At 44.9% G+C, this 24,108-nt stretch overlaps 1 protein-coding gene across 2 annotated transcripts in view; it reads right to left on the bottom strand.

The window, feature by feature from the left end:
- The window catches only part of HEPACAM2 (HEPACAM family member 2), a 120,403-nt gene extending 97,134 nt beyond the window's left edge, over positions 1–23,269 (bottom strand). For both annotated transcript variants that reach the window (XM_088443865.1, XM_088443866.1), the window contains exon 1: positions 23,188–23,269. In XM_088443865.1, the coding sequence (XP_088299991.1) occupies positions 23,188–23,248 (61 nt within the window). In that variant the 5' untranslated portion in view covers positions 23,249–23,269. The remainder of the gene's footprint in view (positions 1–23,187) is intronic.
- Between the last annotated feature and the right edge of the window lie 839 nt (positions 23,270–24,108).

The following is a 24,108-nucleotide window of genomic DNA, read 5'->3' as shown; positions in this document are numbered from 1 at the left end:
GCGCAGTGGAGAATGATTTCCGTGTTGTGCAAGGTTCTCCAGCCCTTCGAACTTGCCACACGTGAAGTCAGTTCAGACACTGCCAGCTTGAGTCAGGTCATTCCCCTCATCAGGCTTTTGCAGAAGCAGCTGGAGAAAGTGAAGGAGAAGCTAAGACGGAGCGATTCCGCTCGGCATGTGGGACTTGTGGATGAAGCCCTTCATTCGCTTTGCCAGGATTCCAGGGTGGTCAATCTGTTAAAATCAGACCACTACATTTTGGCCACCGTGCTCGATCCTAGGTTTAAAGCCTATGTGGTGTCTCTCTTTCTGGCCGACACAAGCCTGCAGAGGTGCAAAGACCTGCTGGTGAAAACACTGTCAGCTGAAGCGGAACGTGACACGTCAACAGCTCCTTCTTCATTTTCTCCCACAACTAGGGCTGCCAGGAAAAAACTTAGGTATCCTAAGCAACCCGCTGGCGGTGATGCAGGGCAGGCAGGACCAAGTTTGGACATCTGATCCGGACTGAAGGACCTGGCAACAATTTCTGACATGTCTACTGTCACTGCATATGATACTGTCACCATTGACAGAATGGTGGAGGATTACATCGGTGACAGCATCCAAGTAGGCATGTCAGACAGTCCGTACCTGTACTGGCAGGAAAAAGAGGCAATTTGGAGGCCCCTGTACAAACTGGCTCTATTTTACCTGAGTTGCCCCCCCTCCAGTGTGTACTCCGAAAGAGTGTTTAGTGCAGCCGGGAACCTTGTCAGCGAAAGGCATAGGAGGTTGCTTCCACAAAATGTGGAAAAGATGATGTTCATAAAAATGAATTATCAACTCTTCCAGGGAGACCAGCCTCCAGAACGTACAGAGGGCCCTGTGATTGTGGATTCCAGCGGGGACGAATTAATGCTCTGTGAGGATGAGGAAGTACACAACACTGAAGAGGGTGAGGAATCGGTGGATGAGGAGGATGAGGACGACATCTTGCCTTCGTAGAGCCAGTTTGTGCAGGGACAGATTAATTGCCAGCTTGTTTTGTGGGGGCCCAAACGAACCAATCATTTCAGCCATTTTGTGTGGCAGACCCTGGCGCTGAATGATTGGTTTGCTAAAGTGTGCATGTCCTGTTTATACAACATAAGGGTGGGTGGGAGGGTCCAAGGACAATTCCATCTTGCACCTCTTTTTTTTCTTTGCATTATGTACTGTTTGGGGCCTAGTTTTTCAAACTGCCATCCTGTCTGCCACTGCAGTGTCACTCCTAGATGGGCCACGTGTTTGTGCTGCCCACTCGTGTCGCTTAGCATAGTAATCCAGCTACCTCGGTGCAACCTTTTGGACATAAAAACACTATTGCGAGGTGTTCAGAATAGACTGGAAATGAGTGGAAATTAAGGTTATTGAGGTTAATAATAGCATAGGAGCAGAAAAACCCACAAATTCTGTGATTTTAGCTGTTTTTATGCTTTTTTTCAAAAAAATACAGATCCAAAACACAAAACCCAGAACCCAAAACACGGAAGGGTGGTTTTGGCAAAACCAATCCAGATCCAAAACACGAAGAAAGATCCAGATCCAAAACCAAAACACAAAACACGAAAAGTGGCCGTTGCACACCCCTAATTTATAGAAATAACAGTGCTCTTTCAGGTTATTCTATAATAATTATATCATCATTATCTGTTAATATGTTATTACTGACAAGCTGATCCATCTGTAGAGCTCTAGCGGTTTAGTGTAGTAATGCTTGGTACTTGCAGTGGAGCAACATGGCATCGTACATTGCATTGTCTAATCTACTGTGCAGCGCAGTAGATGGGATGATGTGGTGCAGGAACTGCGGACAGGTGCACACTATGTGATCCGCACAATATATAGATCCGATCCGCGCTGGAACAATATATCGTACAATGGATCACTTAGTGTGTACCCAGCTTAGGGGCCCTATTTATCAATATTATGTTTGGTAAAAAAAAATCTGAAAAAGTGTTTTCACACCCTTTTCACATTATTTTAGTATCACATGAATGTATTAAATGGCAATAGGAGTAGTTTTCGTGAAAAACTACTCCAATCCCTTCAATTCGCATATTTTTAGTATGCAGATCGCATTTCCCATTCGTGTAATGGGAAATTCGATCTGTCTGAGATTTACTAAAAGCCATTTGTAAAAAAAATACTGATGGAAGCCCGATGATAATAACGCCATCTTCGGATGGCGTTATCAGGGCTTTCCCCCCGGTTCCCCAACTCCTGTTTTACTCTGACGCTGACATACTCACCCTGCTGCAGAAGACCCGGCTCCGATGTTGGAGCAGAAGACACCACTTCGGAAGATAAGTAATTAAGAACTAATTAAGCTAATTGGAAACTTTCAACTGCTTAATTAGTCCTCAGGGGGCAGGGGGGTGCCGCCAGGGTCCCAGAGCAAGTCCCCCTGATTTTTGCTAAAATTAACGATTTTAGGAGAAATCAGACTTGCTCTGGAGGTGCGAGAATAAAGACGCAGTGATTTCAATAGAATTGCACGCGGCCCATTTTCAGTCCCCCTGTGGTTTTTTTAAATTTCCCACCCGCAATTGGATCAGCCCCAGAGTATTGGATTACAGCACATCATTGTTCTTGACGCCATTTTATTAAATAAATGTAGGGGCTCATTTGCTTAAGCTGATGCTAAGGAAAAAGGTAATATTTTCCATTTCAAACTTAACAGTCCTGTTTAATGGATATCCATGATTGAGCACTAATGGTTAAATCAAAATGACTGATCTGCTAATTTAGTCACCTGTGCTCAAGCGTGGATATCCTTAAAACCTCAAGCGTGGATACCCTGAAAATCAAGTTTGGGAACCACTGGACTAGACTAGTACAACTTGTTTGTTTTCTATGGCATAGGTACCCATACTCTGCCATTACAGTCCATCTTTTAGGGATATCCATGTTTGAGCACAGGTGATTTAATTGGCACCTCAATCAATTTGATTTAACCATCTGGACTTAACCATGGATATCCTTAAATCCTGGACTGTAATGGTGGAGTTTGGAAACCTCTGTTTTAAAGGGAACACCACATTTTTCTGTTGCTTAAGACTTCAAAAGTGTCTGCTGTAGCGTCCTAATCTGCACTCATAGCCTAATAGAAACTCAGCAAAGCTTTGTATACCTTTATTATGTACTACGGAGCATTGTGCTGTACCCTATATCATCCTCGCTGAGATTTTTATAGCATTGTATTTATTGTAGGATCATCCAAATAGGGAATCTAGACTATTGCCTATGGACTATTGGTCACGGGGGAGACCTGAACTACTCAAACCTGTTTTTATGGGTATTTTTTTTTACAAAGAAAAGGGGTGAATGGTTTCCCAAAATAGAATTATACCTAGTACCCCAAGGGATCATAATCAGGCTCGGATGGTATTTATTAATTTAAAAATGCCATTTTATCAAAGTAAAGAATTCATGTAAATATTCACTTTAAAGTTGCAGACACATAACTTAGCAATGAAATGTTTCACCATGTTTCTGTTCATCCACTTTACCTACAGGCACAGGTTCCATCTGACATACAGTAACAGTGTACACTAACCGCAGCAAACATTGCACTAATCAGCCTGGGATCAGATTGCATAATGTTGACAGTATAAAGACTTGTTCCTGTATTTTACAAACAGAACCTCCCTAACCAGCAGCTGGATGTAAGTGCAGCCCTGACTACTGGTTACTGGTGTGTTCCTTCCTGCTGTGATATTCAGGATGGAATCAGTATGAATGACTGCCGGATGTCAGCCTGGCGGTTCAAATCCCGACACCTGCAGCCCGATGGGTGAAGTTCCAGGTAGCGCAGGTAAGTATACTATCCCTACCCCTCTCCCCCCCCCTAACCCTCCCTTAGGGGTGCCTAACCCTAACCTCCCTCCCTAGTGTCTAACTCTAACCTCCCCCCGTTAGTGCCTAAACCTAACCCCCCCTCTCTGCACCCTAAACCGAACCCTCCCGGGGGTGCCTAAACCTAACACCCCCTTCCCCTAGCCTAACCCTAACCTTCCCCGGGGGGGTGCCTAACCCTAAATCCCCCTGGGGGTCCCTAAACCTAACCCCCCCATCCCCGACTAAGTTAATACTCACACCCGGCAGAGGTTGATCGGTCTGGCGTCCTCTGCGTTCTGGTGTCGGGATTAACATAGGTGTCAGTATTTCGATGCCTATGTTAAATCCCTTGCTGGGATTACAGTGTCGGGATTGAGACCGGCGGCCGTCTCATAACTACATCCCATTCAGGATCACAGGGGTAGTAATATAGCATCTCGTTACCGAGGCGAAGCAGGAAGCACTAACGATGAGATGGATGAACATCTCATCTGCCGGAGTGAGGGACTGAAAACTCCCCTCTCCGGCGATCCCTGCTAGAGCCCACAGTGTATCAGCCTAGTGCTGATGCGCTGTGTCTCCCTTCCCGGCAAGCTCCAATGGGCATGCGTGGGATCTCACAAGCATCTAGCGTGCAGCCTGGAGTCAGCAGCCGTCAGAGCAGGGACAGTGATGTCCCTGCTGTGGTAATAGGGCAACGACAGCTGCAGCTGTCGGTATCGATAGTTGCAGCTGTCGAAACAGACAGTGGCACTTACCATTCATACCTTGCCCAGCACAACGACGCTATCTTGTAGACAGCGGCTTCAATGATGACAGGGGCGCAAAGCAACGAACCCATGGGGGAGAAGCGTTATCAGCGCACATAATGTGCACTGATACCACTCCTCCCCCATGTCGCCGGGTGATACATCTGCTCCTCTAAGCCTCTGATTAGATCACCCAAACTGGGAAATAAATACTATTCTAGTGTTCTATTTTGAAACATATTAGATTTATCCCACACAGATTTGGTTCTGTATATACCTTGATAAAATTAAATAATTCAAACTTCTCTCTCCAGCATCCATTGGCACCCTATGTCATCATCCCATATTTTACTCATGCTCATCGGTGCACCCACAAACTTCCCATCCAGCTCATACTTTCAATACCTCCAACCTGATCCACATCTCCCCACTACCCCCTTTCCTTACCTTGCACACTATGGAACACTGGATCTGTTTGTAACAAACTTCAATCCATCATTGATTTGTTCATTTCAAAATCCAACAATCTCTGCTGTAAAAACCTGACCTCTTCTATACTACCCACACTGGCATGCCTCATACTTACTGTACATTCAGCTATACTACCCACACTGGCATGCCTCACGCCTACTATACTCTCACCTATACTACCCACACTAGCATGCCTCACGCCTACTATACTCTCACCTATCCTACTCACAATGGCATGCCTCACAGGTACTATACTCTCACCTATACTACCCACACTAGCATGCCTCACGCCTACTATACTCTCACCTATACTACCCACACTAGCATGCCTCACAGGTACTATACTCTCACCTATACTACCCACACTAGCATGCCTCACGCCTACTATACTCTCACCTATCCTACTCACACTGGCATGCCTCATACTTACTATACATTCACCTATACTACCAACACTAGCATGCCTCACGCCTACTATACTCTCACCTATACTACCCACACTAGCATGCCTCACGCCTACTATACTCTCACCTATCCTACCCACACTGGCATGCCTCATACTTACTGTACATTCAGCTATACTACCCACACTGGCATGCCTCATACTTACTGTACATTCAGCTATACTACCCACACTGGCATGCCTCACGCCTACTATACTCTCACCTATCCTACCCACACTGGCATGCCTCATACTTACTGTACATTCAGCTATACTACCCTCACTGGCATGCCTCATGCCTACTATACTCTCACCTATACTACCCACACTAGCATGCCTCACACCTACTATACTCTCAACAAATCCTACCGACACTGGCATGCCTCATACTTACTGTACATTCAGCTATACTACCCACACTGGCATGCCTCACACCTACTATAATCTCACCTATACTACTCACATTGGCATGCCTTACGCCTACTATACTCTCACCTATACTACCCACACTAGCATGCCTCACAGCTACTATACTCTCACCTATACTACCCACACTAGCATGCCTCACGCCTACTATACTCTCACCTATACTACCCACACTAGCATGCCTCACAGCTACTATACTCTCACCTATACTACCCACACTAGCATGCCTCACGTCTACTATCCTCTCACCTACACTACCCACACTAGGAGAGACCAGGGAGCGCCGGAGGGAGCGGAGGAGGACCTGTCCACGCTGACACAGGTAAGTGTCACCTGCTATACGCCACTTCACAGTGGCGGATAGTGACTCCATCAAATTCCAAAAATACATAATTTTCGGAATTTGATAAATAGCCTAATTTCCATATCCCCATACTAATGTACTAATGTATGGAGAGTTTGGAAATTAACGCATGGGGACTTAACCAGGAGATATCAGTGATTATATCCTGTGTTTAAGTGTCTTCATGATTACTAAAATAATGGTAACTAAGGAAAATGTCCTTAAAAACTTTATTTTAGTGTTGATGTATAGGCTCCTCAATATTAGGAATATAATTAATCCTTGTAATTCTTCAGTTTTTAGATGAAATAGGGGTGTTTAAAAAGGAACAAGAATACATGAACATTTTGGAATGCCAAGATCTTATGACCAACTGTTCCAAGTTGATGATCCTCTGAGATACAGGGGTAGATGTACTAAGCCTTGGAGAGAGAGATACAGTGAAGGAGATAAAGTACCAACCTATCAGCTCCTGTCATTTTTCAAACAGCCTGTAAAGTGACAGTTAGGAGCTGATGGGTTTGTACTTTATCTCCTCCACTGTACCTCTATCTCCAAGGCTTAGTACATCTACCCCATGGTCACTCATTGTGATGTGGGAGTGAATGGTGAACCCTGCTCCACTGTGACACTAGAGTGAATTTTGCCTGTAAACCTTTGGTAGCGGAATTCATATTTTGTCACAGGGGAACAGTGGTCCTCACTCTCTTCCATGTTAAGCTGAGTGAGTGCAGCTCTCAGCAGATCTTCCATTTAGAATGCTGCGGTTTCCTGGTCATCATTCTAATAACCCTGAGTGACCTTGCCCTAATCACAGAGCACCATGGGAAATCTGCTTCATACAATCAGCAGTAAAAGCTAATGTGCAATCTCCATCACAAATGCTTCCCCTCCTTTTGAATAACATTGGACGGGTGTAAAAACTATCATCACTCGCTGACTTACATTTCATAGTGGGGCACAGTGGTGGCAGCTATGAAGTCGACAGTGTTAAAATGTCGACAGGCAACATGTGGACCTGCTCAGAATGAAATTATGACATTGTCACAATAATGTCGGCATTAGGGTTCGGCTGTGGGCGGGAGGGAGAGGCTGCAAGGAGGGTTAAGGTTAGGCTGTGGGGGAGGGGGCAGAGGTTAGGATTAGCCCTAGAGGTATTGTTAAGGGCAGGGATCAGAGCTAGGGATAGGGGAGAAATACTCATCAGAACGCCGCAAGATTACAGTTCTGACCCGGAAGTCACAGTCACATGACCGCCGGGACCTGGAAGCTGCGCTGGACTCACTGTAGCCATCGGGAGCAAGGTAAGCCATGCTGGGTCACCTGGGACGATATGTTGTCATCATTTCTAACATGTCAACATTTCATCACTGTCTACATGATGAATATTGACACTATCAGTGCCGACATACCATGCCACACCCCAATGGAGGACCTAGCACCGGGGCCCGAGGGAGAGGGTCCCCTGGCAATGCCAAGTCACTGTCTGGCGTGGGGTCCTAGGAGACAGAGCTGCTTCGCTAGGCCCTGCTTCAAATTTTGCTATGGGACTTGGCATTGCCGCCACGAGACCTTGGTGGGGCACAATATCATCTAACTGATGTTTCTCAGCCAAAAGCACCTGTGACGGGTTTAAGTATAATTCAATATAATTTATAACCTCTCATATTATCACGGGCATATGTGTAATGGGTGCAGAGTGTGCAGGTACCTGGTGAAATCTTTCGATGGCGCTGTGCAGTGAAAGCAAAGACTTTGGCATTGTGGGAAGATGGCGCCACATGGAAGTGGGGACCCGCTTGCTGGAGACGATAGGGTGGGGGGGTTCTTGCTGCACACAGGCCCACTCAGGCGTTAATACATCCCTGCATATTATTGCCGTTTTCCAACACATTAGGCTACTTCCTGTCTTCTAATTACTTTTCCTCAGAAGAAAAATAACATACAACTTAACCAGTGTTGACATAAAGTCTGAGTCATTAGGACAACATGTTCCTAATTATCACTTTCTTGTCTGCACTAATTAGGAGCTAAAGTATGTGCACACAATATGACATTACCCGCCGTGAGTAGTAATGCAATGGATCAGACTGTACTGCAGATGACTGACATCTCTTCCACGGAATATTCACCTCGTTCTGCTTTCCCCAGAGAAACCTATGGGGGCTGCGGCTGCTGTTGGAAATGGAGCGACTGCGGCAGAGACGGATATAACTGCTGCGGTCCGTCCTTCATACATTTGGGGGTTCCTTTATAATTGCGGGTATTCCCCGAACGCGGGTGTTTTCGGGGATATGCTGCAAATATTATTAGATAAATATGCCTCTTATCACACCACAGAGCGGAATAGGTTGAAGGTGTTTTTGACCCCAGATATATTTATAGATTAGAAATGCAGCAGAATTCACATATATCGTGCAGAATGATGGTTACCCAGTATAGCAAATATAGGGAGACGTGGAATGAATTTGGCCGGGGGAGTGTGGATTACAGTTGGTGTTTTTGAGAGGTAACAGGGGTGGCTAGGCAGAAGCAGGCGTGTCCCTGACGGGGGCTGCATCTAAAGACGCGCAACCGCTCACGCAGGAGGCCATGGTCAGATGTAGGATTTGTGCCTGTGGTAGGGCTGGTGCACATTTAGATGGTGTGTCCGGTGATGCATCAATGCTGTGTCAGACATACTTACCGACTTTTAGCTTCCTCCTTCCGGGAGGAAGCTGTCGGTCTATCACAGCGGGGGACGTGTCACGACAAAAGGGGGCGCTCGATCGCATCATCGTGGCCCCACCCCCTTTTTACAATGCCGCAATTAATGGCAATGTGAAGCAGGGGGCGGGGCCACAATGACGCGATTCAGTGTGAATCAGGTCACGGGTCCCCCTGCTGCCGGGGTTTATAGTGGAACCACGTGGGGGGTCGGGGAGACTGCCGGGGGCCGGGAAGCTTGCCTGCCTTTCCGGGGGGCCGGGAGCAGCACCCGATTTTCGGAAGGCTCCTGGCCGAATCGGGAGGGTAGGCAAGTATTGTGTCAGATGATGCACCGAGACGGAACTGCACTGTTGCAAGGTGCTGCAAGTGGGTCTCAGTTTTGTAGAAGTCAGAGGTGTTAGCATAAAGTTGCAGCCGTGGTAAAAGACACAGACGAGACTGCGTCTGCAGCCGACACTGAATCAGGACACGCTGTATCATGTTTGTGCGGCAATGATTTGGGGAATTAAATCAAATTACTGTTAGTAATGGATATATGGGAACGGTTAGTTATAGGACCTGTGCAGGTGACAGATGACAGAACAGGACAGCAGCTTTCACTTTCCCTTCTCTTTGTTTCGTCACCCACTTAGGTGATCTGACCATAAACACTACGTTCAGTATCCCGACACAAAGGATGTCGGCGTTTAGAATACCGTCGCCGGCATCCCGAAGGTAAGTAGCGGGGTTGGGTTAGGGTTAGGCACTAGGGGGGGGAGGGTTCGGTTTAGGGGGAGGTTAGGTTTAGGCACTAGGGGGGAGCTTAGGTTCAGGCACCGAGGAGGGAGGGTTAGGATTAGCGTAGGGGGAGGGTTAGGATACCTACAGACAAGTGTCGGTATCCTAACCCGTCGGGATGCTGTCATCTGGATTTTGACCACCGGGATCCCGAGCTCCAGCATCCATTACCCATCCCGCCTGGATGTCTCTCCATAGGGATCAGTGTGAGTTTCTGGGGTAAATTTACTAAAGACGATTTTAATCGATTAAAAAGTGATCTTAATCGATCAACATCGATGTTGTGTGATGTGATGTGTAGCTAAATCACACATTTTCTTACAGGCGATATTTTGATATTGAGTTATAAGTGTTAGTAAATGTGTGATTTAGCCCCTGAAACCCAGCATCAATGTTGATTGATTTAGATCGCTTTTTTATTCAATTAAAAAAAAAAATCGGAAATTTACCACTCTCTGGGGTAAATTTAATAAGAATCGAGTATGGTCGAGTTAGCATTCTCTGGAGAGTTTGGGAATTTTTCCCACTTGCAAATGTAGTAATGTACTAATGTAAAACTTGGGAGAGAGATCTCCTTTGCTACAGGAAAATAGTGGAGAGTTAGCAAACTCTCTTCAATTCACCATCGGCAAAACTCGAGAACCTTTTCACTAGTAAAGATAGGACTCGGGAATTTACCAAGCAGAACTCCCTGTAAAACTCGTGAAAAAAATCCACCTGCCTGGTGTTGGTTTCTAAATTACGGTGGAACCCTACACATTTTGTACCCCATAATTTTAGAATCCAGGACTGGCTGGCAAGTCCAGGACTGGTTAGGCTATAGGGGGGCCCTATGTCATTGCTCGAGAAAGTTTTGCAGAGAGAAGACACTGTAATCTCAGGTGAGTAATCTCCTGCAAAACCTGCTACTCGGGGGAGAAATCTAGTTCTGCTTCACCATCGGACACCTCACTATCACATAAACTCACTTCTTGGTAAATTTGAGTTTCAGGAGCCTCGAATCTCATGAGTTTCGGCGTAGCTAATCGAGTTTAAAAAAAAGCAAACTCACCCAGACTCGATTCTTAGTAAATTTACCCCTCTATCTCTCCACAGCCTAGGGGGTAAATTTACTAAGAATTGAGTATGGTCGAGTTAGCATTCTCTGGAGAGTTTGGGCATTTTTTTCCACTCGAAAATTTACTAATGTTAAACTCGGGAGAGAAATCTCCTTTGCTAAGGGAAAATACTGGAGAGTTAGCAAACTCTCTTCAATTCACCATCGGCTAGACTCGAAAACCTTTTCACTAGTGAAGATAGGATTCGGGAATTCACCAAGCAGAGAGTTTCTAAACTCTCATGAGATGGGACAACTCTCCTGCAAAACTTTGGGAAATAAATTCACCTGCCTGTGATCTGCGAGTTTGGCAGAAACATACACAGATCAATGTGATCCATGCATGTTTCTGCCTGTAAATAGAAAAAAATGTGTAATGTTTAAAAAAAAAATCACGTACGGTCCCCCCCCCCCCCCAAAAAAAAAGTCATAACCAGCCCCGAACTTGCCAGCCAGTCCTGGTTCCAGTAATTACGGGGAACAAAATGAGTAGGGTTCCACCATAATTTAAGAACCAGCACCAGGCTGCAGGGCCAGTCCTCTGGTTTTAAATATAGGGGGAAAATAATTGCATAGGGTACCCCCTATATTTAAAACCAGCACCGGATCCAAACCGACAGGGCTGTAATGCCACAGCCCGGAGACCCTTTCACCGGGGCTCCGGGGCCAAAGCATTATCAGTCCAAGCTGGACAGGCCAAGCCAGGGATCTCAGGGGAAGTGTGGACCCCTCAAGAAGGGCCCTCCCAAAACCCCAGGCTTGGTCTGAAGCCCGGGGCTCTTCCCCGCACCCTTGGAGCAGTGGGTACAGGGGTAATAAAGTGATAAATATAAGTAAACTATTCATGCCTGCCGTTTGGCACCCATACCACCACTGTAAAATAAATGGATAAATTAAATACTTACACATCGCGAAATGACAGATGACCGAAGTCAGCTGTAATTTCTCACGGGCCGCGAGCCAATCAGATTTACTTGTAGCGGTCGCTCATTGGCTGGTTCCACGTGGGTCCCAGCTACATGTAAAGCGGCCGCTGATTGGCTCGCGAACCGTGAGAAATTACAGCTGACTTCGGTCATCTGTCATTTCGCGATGTGTAAGTATTTTATTTAACTATTTATTTTACAGTGGGGGTACGGGTGCCGGCCACCTGCTGGCACTTGTAGTTCCACAAGTGCAAAAGGGCAGGCATTCTGGCACCTGTAGTCTCCCTTTTTGGGGGATCCCCACCTCCCCTGAGATCCCCAGCTTGGCCTGACTGGCTTGGGCTGATAATGCTTTAGCCACGGAGCCCCGTTAAAAGGGTCTCCGGGCTGTGGCATTACAGCCCGGTCAGTTTGGGTCCGGTGCTGGTTTTAATTACAGGGGGACCCCTATGCAATTTTTTTACCCCTTATAATTAAAACCAGGACTGGCCCTGCAGCCAGGTGCTAGTTCCTATATTACGGTGGAACCCTACCCATTTTGTTCCCCGTAATTTTAGGAACCAGGACTGGCTGGCAAGTCCTGGGGTGGTTAAGCTTTAGGGGGGGACCCTACGTCATTTTTTTTCTAACATTTAACCCATTTTTTTAAAGCCTAGAACACAAGCATCCTTCATACATCTCACTGATATGTGCATGCTGCTTGCTCGGGAGAGTTATGCAGTGAGAAGACACTGCAATCACGGGTAAGTAATGTCCTTCAAAACCTGCTACTCGGGGGAGACATCTCGTTCTGCTTCACCATCGGCCATCTCACTCTCAGCTAACGTCACTTCTTGATCAATTTGAGAGTTTCAGGAGCCTCAATTCACCCGAGTTTCGGTAAAGCTAATCGAGTTAAAAAGAGCAAACTCGACCAGACTCGATTATTAATAAATTTACCCCTAGCTATCAAAACTGGATGATGAGAAATAATAAACTCCTATTACCATAAAGCCTTTGCAACGTATATCAAAATATCTCATACAAGCGGAACACATGCTTTTAAACTGATCAGATCTTTCTGCCTGGTACATTGCGTGCATTGAAAACAGGCTTAAATGTGTATAATACACATTGCGGCTTTAACTCCTTACTACTGAGAAGCTTGTATGGGTGATTTAAAAAAAAAATAGATGCATGTTTTGTTTTTTATAGATATACGTTTGTGTTTTTAAAAGTTTTGACATCAAAACTTCTAATGCTTTTTCAGAAAATGCCAGATAATTTGCACTAACCATGTATCTGGATGTTTTTCACCTATACTGGCACAATAATACTGCTTTTCCACCTGTCCAGGGTCTGATACGGGACCTGATTCAGCAAGGAACGCACGCTAGCATATTAGCATATTCTCGCCCCCGTCCGCTGCGAGAATATGCTAATCAATGCATACGCATGCGCAGTGCAAAAACATTGGCTGAGTGTGTGCGTTCTCTCCTTTGCGTTCCTTGCTGAATCAGGCCCACAGTTCCAAAACGGGTTAGACCCAGGACAGACCTTTTACACTGTGGTGCCGGATCTGCGCCATTCACACTATTCACGGGTGCAGTGGAACACTTCTCCCGGCGCTTGGAGATGACATCTCCAAGCACAGAGAAACCCGGAAGTCCCCATGCTGAAAACAGGACCCTGGTCGGATGACCCGGGTTCCCTGTTTACACTGTAGGGTTGCACAGGTCATTCCCGTGTTAAACCATACAAGGTACTCAGGTTGGATTGTCGGGTTACTCGACCTGGGAAACCAACCCTTGCCCCTTTTACACCTAGCAGCAACCTGAGTTAACCCTGCAATTACCTGGGTTTTAGCTGTGGTGTAAAAAGGGTATTAGGGGTCTAATATGTCTAAAGAGCTGAATAAAAAACATATAAAACTTGAAAGTAAAAATTTAAAAAATGTTGTAGAAAACACAGTAGTGTGACAAACACAGAATATATAAAACACACCGAAAATGCTAAAGCAGGAAAGTAGATTTTGAATGTGATTTCCAACTTAGTAACAAACATGCAGGCAGCATTCCAAATAACACGTGCAAATAATTTCTGATGGTTGCTATTGCTAATTTTCACCAGTCTGTTAAAAAAAATAATAAACCACAATGTAATAAATGAGTTATGTATCAATAATATACGCATATATTTGTTGAACATAATTTATATTGGGTGTGGTTCCTCGTTAAGCAGTGCCTTGGGGATCTGTCATAGAGAGACATATTGTTATTTGTTAAACATTGAGCAACATTTACAAACATTTTATTGCCATTACAGTTAGTGAGGTAATACTGATATGACAAATTACTGAGTGAACTGGATTAAAAAACATAATGACCATTGTATGTCTACATCTGCAAATATCACTTATACCTCTTTTCCACCAAAAACCCAGGTCCGACCTGGGTTTTTGGACATGGTTCCAACCCTGGTCAGACCCAGGTCAGACCCATTTACACTGCAGCTTCGATCTGGGTTACTCCCAGGTCAACCCTGTTCACACTGAACTCAGGTCTGCCCTGCTAAACCTGTGAGGTCATAAAAAGTGGGAGGTGAATGCCCCACAACCACCAATCAGCTCATTTTAGGCATGATCCAGGTCAGATAACCCGGGTTGAACCGTTTACACTGCACCATTACCCAGGTCCATCCTGGGTCCAGCCCTGGTAGCTACCTGGGTTGGATTGCTGGTTCACTTGACCTGGGTTATTTTTCAGGGACCCTTTTACACTGAGCTGCGACCCGGGTAGACCCAGCAAAAACCGAGGTTTTTGCTCTGGTGTAAAAGGGGTATAAGGTATGTACAGGTCTAATAAAAATGTATTTGTAGTAGGAGATCATCAGATAGGTGGAGGCACCAGGCTGATACAAGAACAATGGATATTAGGTACTGCCGGAACCTCTGCAGGCACTTCTTTTTTTACTTAACTACAATATATTAGTACAAATGTATGTGACTATTATACAGTATATTACTACGGAAAGATGATTGTGTTGTCACCTACACACAGCGGAACATAGCAGTCATTTCCAGGGAAGAATTGCTCTACGCAGCCAGGAACGATTTGCCTATGCATACACACGCAACGATTTTGTTACCAACGATTTTATGAACGATTGTATGAACGATTATCTGTCAGATTATCTGTCAGATTTTTTAAAGTGTAATGAACGATTTTTTGGAACTACAAACGATTTTTGCATATTCCCTTAATGAAAATCGTTCAGTTGGTCAGTCTGACTGAACTACAAACTACAAACGTGAACGCGCATGAACGATAATCGTTCATCGTTTTAACTCAGAAAGTGAACGATTTTTACAACGATTGAATGATAAACGATATCGTTGTGTGTTTATGCACCTTCAAAATTTGCGCAGTTGATGGTTTGGTCGAGCATTCAGATCCATCCTAGCGTCACGATTACATGATGAGCACACCTACAGGTCAACAGAGGTCATCTAGGACCAACTTCCAGCTGCATTAACCAACATGTCAGACAGCAATCGGATCAAATTCAATACCACATAAAATAAACAATGTGAGTTGAAGGTGGAAAACCCCTTTAATATTTGTTTTATATTGAATAAACTGTGTCCATTTCCTGTTTTGTCAGCCAGGTGTTAGTGAGAAATTGTAGTAAGTGGGTAACATTCATTGCCTGTCACATGGGGGGCTTGATATCTTCTGAGCATAATCATTCCTTACTATACAGCTCAATGCGTCAGGAGACAGCGATTTCAGCGCTACCATGTCTAAGCTGGGAATGTTGCCTGTCTGACAGTGCACCACCCTTCCTGATCAATGTGGCAGCCTGGGATAAACTACAAAGCACATTTATATACTGAACTGACCTCTCTGAGGTATGCAAAACAGTCATGTAAATGGGAGTCTAAATCATTCCAGCCAGGTAATACCAAAACACAGGCAGTGTTGACAGACAATAGAGGCTGCAGGTTTAGGTTAAATAAAAACCTTTGTGTTATGTTTTGAATGTGGTGTACAAGCAGGGATGGGAACAAATAAACCCTCAAGAAGTTTAATATATGTTTTACAGCCCAACTTTCCCTAGACTGTCATAAAATGTATGCATAGCCCACTGCAACTGCCAATTACTTGAAGGCAGGAAACATACTGTACTGTAGGGATCATTTCTGGGGGGACTTTGTCATTGCAAATGGGGAACTTTATAAAAGGTAGAACTGTCCTTTATCTTGGAACCGGAGCCTCTCCTTAATGGGGGAGGTGGAATGGAAAGAGGGATATGGAAGAAATACAACAAACAACAACTTTAGTTTTGGGGAGTTCACTGTCCTCATTCCATACCCTGTCCTGTAATGGTTGTTGGCTTCTAGTTCTAGTGTAGAAGCTTGTAAGCCAGCTCACGCAGACACTGGCCCAGTACAGTGGTAAGCTAATCCTTTCTAGGGATGGCCATCGAAGAGCTAAAAATCCATGGTCTCCATTGATGGTGCAATCTTTGCTTGACATCGATGGTATGAAACCATTAATGGCTTGAGCCATCGATGGACATCTCTGGTTTGGGACTTGGCAGCCCAATCAGGGAAGGGGTGTGTAGCTGAGTGGTGCAGTGGAGCTAAGTGCCGTGCCAAGTAAAATAATAGCTGCCTCTGTGGCAACGATGGTGGACAACCATCCATGGGATAGTTAGGGATGACTATGTCTAACCTTTACCGTTCTGAGGGCCTGATTCAGACCCGCTCACGAGCGCTGTGCGTTCGCAAGCGGGTCAATGGTGGCCCAGTGCGCTTGCGCACGACGGCGCTGGCTCCGTCGCGCGCATGCGCGAGACCCGGATAGCGACGGGCAAACCGCCGCTCCGGGGGCGGGATGTACTAAGGTTGCAGTGACCATTCCGCCAGTCACCGCAACCTTACTAATGGCATAAGTACTAACCTATGCGATTAGTATAGCAAAGGACAGCTCATGTGATAAGAGCTGCCCTTTGCGAAGCAGCCAACGCCGGGTGAGGGAGTCTCCATGGGACCCCACTCCCTCCGTGCCCCGGGAGTTTCCTGCTGGTCACCTGTGCAGGAAGCCCCAGGCTCCTCCTCCTCCTCCCTGCACCCGAAAGAAGCTTAGGAGGAGGAGGAGACGGAGGACCCAGGAGGAGCGCAGGCTGGCGACCCTGGACAGCAGGTGAGTGGGGCTAGCACTGGGCGACGGCGGGGTGGCGGCGAACCGGTGGGAGCAAGGCGCGGTAAGAACCCCATAGGCGTCTATAGGGTAACGCCAGGTATTTCTGGCGTTACCCTCTGTGTCGAAAAAAGGGAGGGCGGGCCTTAGTACATCTGGAAATGCGGTATAAACCCAGAAAACGGGGTTTTTACTGCATTTTTCCTTTAGTACATCTCGCCCCCGGTCTCGTACCAAAGGGGGCGTGCTGTCGATGTTGAGTGACAGCACGCCCCCTTTGGCGGGTGGGCCGGGGGAGTGGCTGCCCAAACGGAGGCGTTCCCATGTGAACGCCTCCGTTTGGGGGCAGACCCACTGACATCACAAGTGATGTCAGTGGGAGAGATTTCGGCTCTGTGAGAGCCGAAATCTCTCTGGGGCTTGCGGCAACGAGACCCTACCACAAGGGTCTCATCGCAAGCCCGATGATCGCGATGGTCTTGACCATCGCGACCTTCTTCCTGGCCGCTCGCTATAGCTGTGGGTGGTCACCCACAGCTATGCGAGCGGCCAGGAGGCCGCTCTAAAAAACCAGAAGGCCGGCCCTGATTCAGAGCGAGCACTCTGTCAGAGCGTCCGGCTCTGAATCAGGGCCTGAGTTAGATGAGCATACTTTTCAGAAATTCCATCAATAAGGAATTTGGTTATCAACCAATTAATGGACTAGCAAAGCCGCAATTCTAACCACCTGATCTATATTTAAAGGCATACAAATAAGGCTGTGTTATCATCTGAGTATTTTCCCTTTAACAACAAAACAGCATGTCACTTTTTTTCAGGGGAACATTTCATTGAATTAAAACAATGACATTTCGTCCACTATAAACTATGGTACTAGCTATTTTATTGTTTATTCTTTGTTGCGTTTTCACATCTAATATGTAATTTTGAACAGTGCAAACAACATGATTGTGAAGAAACAGGGAGAAAGAACTAGCAGATTGCTTAGTAATTATAAGGTGGTAAATGTGCTGAAATTAATATAATTTGTATATGTGACAAAACCACACCTCTCAAGTGCAAAAACGCAACGTTACATGGAATCATTTATTGCCTTGCATAAAGTTTAAGAACATTAGAAATCATTAACAAGATTTGCGACCATATAAAAGACTACAAGATAAATTCACTAAGTGGCACCTTGCAAAAACCGCCATGTCTCTGTGTGTTCAAGCAAGAGATTGACACTGCGCGCTTTGCTTTGAATAGTATTGCCTCTTTAAGCTTCCTATTAAAAACCCACCGTGAAGCACTTAGTAAATTTCCACCTACAAGTGCTTTTATGATGCTCTAAAAAGCAGAAACAAGGGAAACTTTGAAAGTTTTGTTGAGTTTGTTATATAATGGGAGCAAAAAACTTTTCCAAAAGTAAAGCTGAGATTTCAGGCCATAGACACAAAACGTAGGAATTATTATCCTGTATTTGCTGTCAAGTGAGGGTCTCAAACATAGAACAATTTGTCTGAGCTTAGAACAAATTGAATCTTTTTGTTAAAAAATACCAACATAAAATACAGGCAAAAAGTCCTGCCATGCCGAGGGTGACTTCATGCAGTGAAATATATTTGAATGTCCTTTTATGCAGAGGATACCCCCGCTGGTAAGCGAGGGTGATATTATAGAATGGGCCATTATAAAAATGCAAATACTGAATGTAATATAGAATTTGTGATATAAATGTCAATGTTCTCTTGCTGTCTCCATTATATGAACAATCCACATCATTCTATTATATTCATTCATATTCCTGCAACGTCACTTATAAACTGCCGGACATGTTCTATTCTGAAGGTAACTACTCTAATGTACAATTCACCCTACTGAGATCTGAGTTTTATTTATTTATACATCTAGCAGTACTGATTTAGTATAAAGCAATAACGTAAAGATTAGTAATTAGCCGTTCAGTAGTCAGGACTCAGGGCCTGATTCAGAGCCGCTCGTAAGCGGACGCTCGTTCGCTCCGAGCGATGTTCGCACATCTGCGCATGCGTATGGGTCGTAATGCACATGCGCCAACCAGTCATTGCGGTCGGAAATCGAGGTCTCGCAAAATAGCGAGTGCCTGCTAATTTGAGTGACAGGATGAGGCGTTTGTGGGTGGTAACAGGAGAAGGTACTTGAAAACGGGGAGTGGTGATCTGAACGCAGGCGTGCCAAAAGGTCAAAACGGGCGTTTTAAGGGTGTGCATAATTAACAAAGCAGAGTCATCGACCACGTCACTTGGTTGTTTCTTAGCCTGAACTGTTCGCATGATTGCGGTAGGAAAATCCAACCACAAGCACTGCGAGCAGTTCAGACGCCTTTCGATGTACTCGATTAATCAAATAAATAGTGGAGATGACATATGATGCGAGCGGCCAGGGGGCGTCTGTACAAAATAGCGAGCGCATGTTTCGTTCGCTCGCTCAGACATAGAGGCGTCAACAGACCGCAAAGAGCGAGCGCTCAATTTAAATAGCCGGACCCTTTTTCTGAACGAGCGAGCGCAAATAGCGTCCGGCTCTGAATCAGGCCCTCAGATCCTATCCAGTTCTCCCTAAAGAGCAGAGATATAGGGATAAGCACATGAGGGAGGAGCCAGGGCACAGGTATGGTGGAGAAGGGGCGATATGATTGGAAATAAAAGATCGGGGGGACAAGGGTTCAGACCTAAAGGAAAATATTATACAAAATATGCAAAAAGGTCTTTACAATGTGGCTGCCAGTGGAGGAATAATTCCCAGAATCTGTTATTTTATTTTTAGTATTCAGTAAAATCCTTCATAATGACACTGGTTACAGAGAGGACAAGTCTTCACACTTATTTAACTACGTTAGTTCTTACAGAGCTGAGTAATGACAGGGGCCAAAATTACGCAATTCAGCGTGAATCGCGTCACAGGTCCCCCACGCTGCCAGGGATTTTCTTGTAATTGCGGTGGTGGGCAGGAGGGATCGGCAGCTGCCGGGAGACTTGCCTGCCTTCCCGGGAGGTTGGGAGCGGCACCCGATTTTCAGAGAGACTCCCGACCAAATCGGGAGGGTAGGCAAGTATGGCCTAACCCTAATCCCCCCGGGGTGCCTAAACCTAAACCCCCCCTACCTCCCGTGCCTAACAGCTAAGGGCGACCACTGTACTTACAATAGGGATGCCGGCTATCTGGATTCAAGTGTCGGCATCTCCACTCATGTCAGGATTCCGGCGCCGGTCTTCTGTCCGCGGTTCGAGATTCCAGCGCCGGTTTGGGATTTTGTAAGCCGGCATCCAGATGGTAGGTAATGTAACTACATCCCAGACAATGATATACTAAAGAGAGGCATACTTATATACTCTGCTGGAGGAGATGTTTAATAAAGAGAACACATATTGGACCTCCCCAGCCGAGCACATGCTTATGTGTGCTGTGCTGAGCTGCGCTGGGTCCAGGGAGGCTGCTGTCACTGAGCGCAGCAGTCTCCTCTGCCTGCTGGGAAGGGCGCAATTACCCCGATGATGAACCCCCCTCCCTGGTCTGTCTCTAAGCAGGTCGGTGCTGCGATTAGGCCACACCCCTGCATTACCGGGGACCGTACAAGATCTCTACCACCCTGACGCCCATAAGCTAGCCAGGGTAGAGGACTGCGTCAGCATGGAGGTGTGCGGTATACTCATACTTACCAGCTACACAGTGACAGGGGGCTGTATTTACTAAGTGCAAATTTTCTATGCTACCAAATGTCTGCGGCTTTGCATTTGGGATTTAAAACAGCAACAATATTAAATGCAAAACCATTTTAAATCCAGCAAAAACACAGCTTAGTACTGAAGTAGAGGCCAAAGTGTTGTCTTTATTTAATTGCATTAATGATCCTTGTTTGAATAGATCAACAGTAATTTTCTTCTTAAGAGACTTGTGGACAGAAAAGTTTCATGATTTTAAGGTAAAGGATTAATATGTTCGTCTACTATATACTGTATCACTGTCTGGAACGCTCAACAAATGAAACTTAAAACAAAAGTCCAAAAAGGACAAAACTAGTATAGCCAACACAAAAATGCAAAATGAGAACAATTATTCTGATGTTATCATTAATGAAACATTTAGCTGTAAATCCCTACTAGTATGATACAGATATTCTGCTGCACACTGTACTTCTGTCTACGTGCAATCTCTGTACATTAGGCCTTGTCCAGTCACTTTGTTCCTTAAAATAACAGAATAACTGTCAGAATAAGAGGAACAAATCAACCTGCTGATATGAGAATCACCATATAATAATAACTTGTCATTTAATCTGCATATAACACACAGCAACATAGAGCATCAATGCCAAGTTATGCCACCAACAGAACTGTAGCAAAAATCCTCAAAACATCCAGTCACTGTAATTATCTCCCCACAGATGTTCAGACTAAAATTAAAAGTATAAAATCTGTAACGTAACTACATAAACAGACAGGTCTGAGTTTGCGAGCAATGGCAAATTACAACTGCAATGGACCCTCAGCGGTGCTCAAGCCAAATAGACCCCTTCCCCCACGTATTATTTGCATGACTGATCAGTCGGAACCTACAATGGGTCCGTTATATATACACTCAGCCCCTTACCCCAAATATATATCAGCAAGTACGTCACATTCACTGGAGCATACTCACATTTCGTCTCCAGGGGATGGAGTCAGCATCCCGGCGTGATTGATGCCGACGGTCTAAATACCGGCGCTGGAATCCCGACAGCATCGGGATCCATTTAACAGGCACCTTACCCATTGTGAATGATGGGACCTCAGCTCATTTTCTGCTCTGGGACCCCAAACTTACTAAACAGAGGCATTTATTAATAAGAGTATATTGGGGCAGCATGAGAGGGTCCAGGCTTTCCCCATTGAAACACAGCGGGAACAATATGACCTGGACAAGGGGTTGGATATGGGTTCCTGGCGGTCAGAATGCCGCCGGTCAGAATGCCAACAGCGGCATCCCGACAGTCAGAATCCTGACACCTGTAGGTAAGTATACTAACCCTAACCCATACCCTAACACTCCCTCCCAGGTGCCTAAACCTAACCTCCCCCCTAGTGCCTAAACCCCCGATACTTACCTTCGGGATGCCAGCGGACGGGAAACTGGGACCGGGATCCCAACGATGTTGAGATAACGGTGGCAGTATGTAGACCGTCGGCATCCCACACAGCGGGATCATTACTACATGCCCTGTTGAATATCATCACACCTTAATAATAGCAATATATTTCGGTGCAATAGGACCATGGTCAGTCCCGATCCCTAAATCCCTTCTATAACTAAAGACTATGGAAAAATGCCATCTACCCCTCAGAAGGGTAACAAATACATTTTAAACAGTTGTAACATGTCCACAGTTGCACAGTGGATTAATTAATCTCTTTCATCAATAACACAGCAATGCACAACATTTATATGAAAAGTGTACATATGGTGTTTACAACACAAAACATCGTAAACGCCTCCTAATACTGTTGTTTTAACTAAACAAATTTCAATCAGATCCAGAGCATTCATTTTGGAAATAATATCTTATCACAATAAATACATCTTCTTTTTTTGTAATACTATAGCATGATAAACTTAAATAAAGTGTTAATTATATATAATAAAAGCGAAAGTCAAGAATTGTAGCTGATAAATAATTCAAAACAGTCTTCAAAAAGAAAGAGTAAACAAAAGAAGCAATTGTAGGCTGCTTGACACGCTCATTATTATACTCTAAGCAGGTAAATGTACGACAGATAATTAAAATGTGAAATTGAGTTTTTAGCCTTTATGCTGCGTACAAAGTTTCAGATTGGGTTTCTTTTTCTTTTTTTTTTTTATAGAGAGAGTGAAATACATTTACATTTTTCAATACTAGTTATTTAAATGTTTTATATAAAAACATTGTAAATCTATATGTAAGAGGTATAATATAGAGTAATAACTTACTGCAGTTCAGCAATAATTAGGTATTGCAAAATATAATAAAATAAGGTTAAATATCCATCTAAATAGATTTAGGCAAATACAAGCCCCAACATGTCCTTCCAGCTGTGGCAGACAGGGTATACTGGAACTTGTAGTTCTGCAACTGCCGAGCAGCTATTTGCAGAAATCAGCCTTTCCCTTAATTTTTGTGGAAATGAATAGATAATAGGAAATGAAAACAGACAATGAAACAGGTCTTACCTAATAGCATGATATATATATTGCACTTTAGAAAGTAATTTTTGCCAGAGAGCAGCTCCATGGAAGCATCCTGTCCCTGACAACTGTGACTGGGCTCTGACTGAGTGACTATTGAAGACAGCAGCTGCTTCTGTATTTGTCAGGCAAATCAGTAAAGAGCTCCCAGACTCTATCCTGCCTCTCGCCTTAGGTGATTTGAATGTGTATACAGAGACTATAAGGAGTAGGAACACCTGCTAGATTACTGTTTACCATCAATATGCATGGCCAGCTAAAGGACGGGTTACATCATAGAGGGTCCTGGCATAAACCAGCCCACTGTGGCCGCATGTCGATTAAACCAAACCGGACAGGGTGACTTGTGATTCCTCGGTGTACACCAGAACATCCGTGTCACAATCATGACAGCCTACAACTTCTTGTGTATACTAAAAAGTAAAATACAGTGTACACATCATATATACAGTACACGTATGACTATAAGAGACAGATAAGAACATACAGCTAATGTGTACACATACATATATACACGTATGAAAATAGGAGACAGATAAGAACATACAACTGAGGTGTACATGTAACACTCTAGTGTCTGCTGTCGTGGACGTACCTGTTGTCTTCTTGACTTTCTACACCCACAGCAGAGAGACAGGTGGTTCCCGAACCCAAAACAGTAAAGTGACACAATAAGTAAATTCATTTTATCTTTATTAAGTGGGAACTCTTCGAGAACCAGGAATACCTCATGCGCTATGCACCTTTTCATATAATTATCTAACAACATACATGCCTACCCTGCCGGAAGTCGTGGGAGGCTCACGATTTTTTGGGCAAACCCCCGCACCTCTGGAAGGGTAGCCACTTCTCCAGCATTCTGCCCACTTCCTAGTGAAGTGGGCATAGTGGGGAGAATATTACCAG

The sequence above is a fragment of the Taudactylus pleione genome, unplaced genomic scaffold, assembly GCF_031769625.1.
Source record: "Taudactylus pleione unplaced genomic scaffold, aTauple2 ptg000335l, whole genome shotgun sequence".
Classification (NCBI taxonomy): Eukaryota; Metazoa; Chordata; class Amphibia; order Anura; family Myobatrachidae; genus Taudactylus; species Taudactylus pleione.
This window is presented reverse-complemented; position numbering and strand designations above follow the sequence as displayed.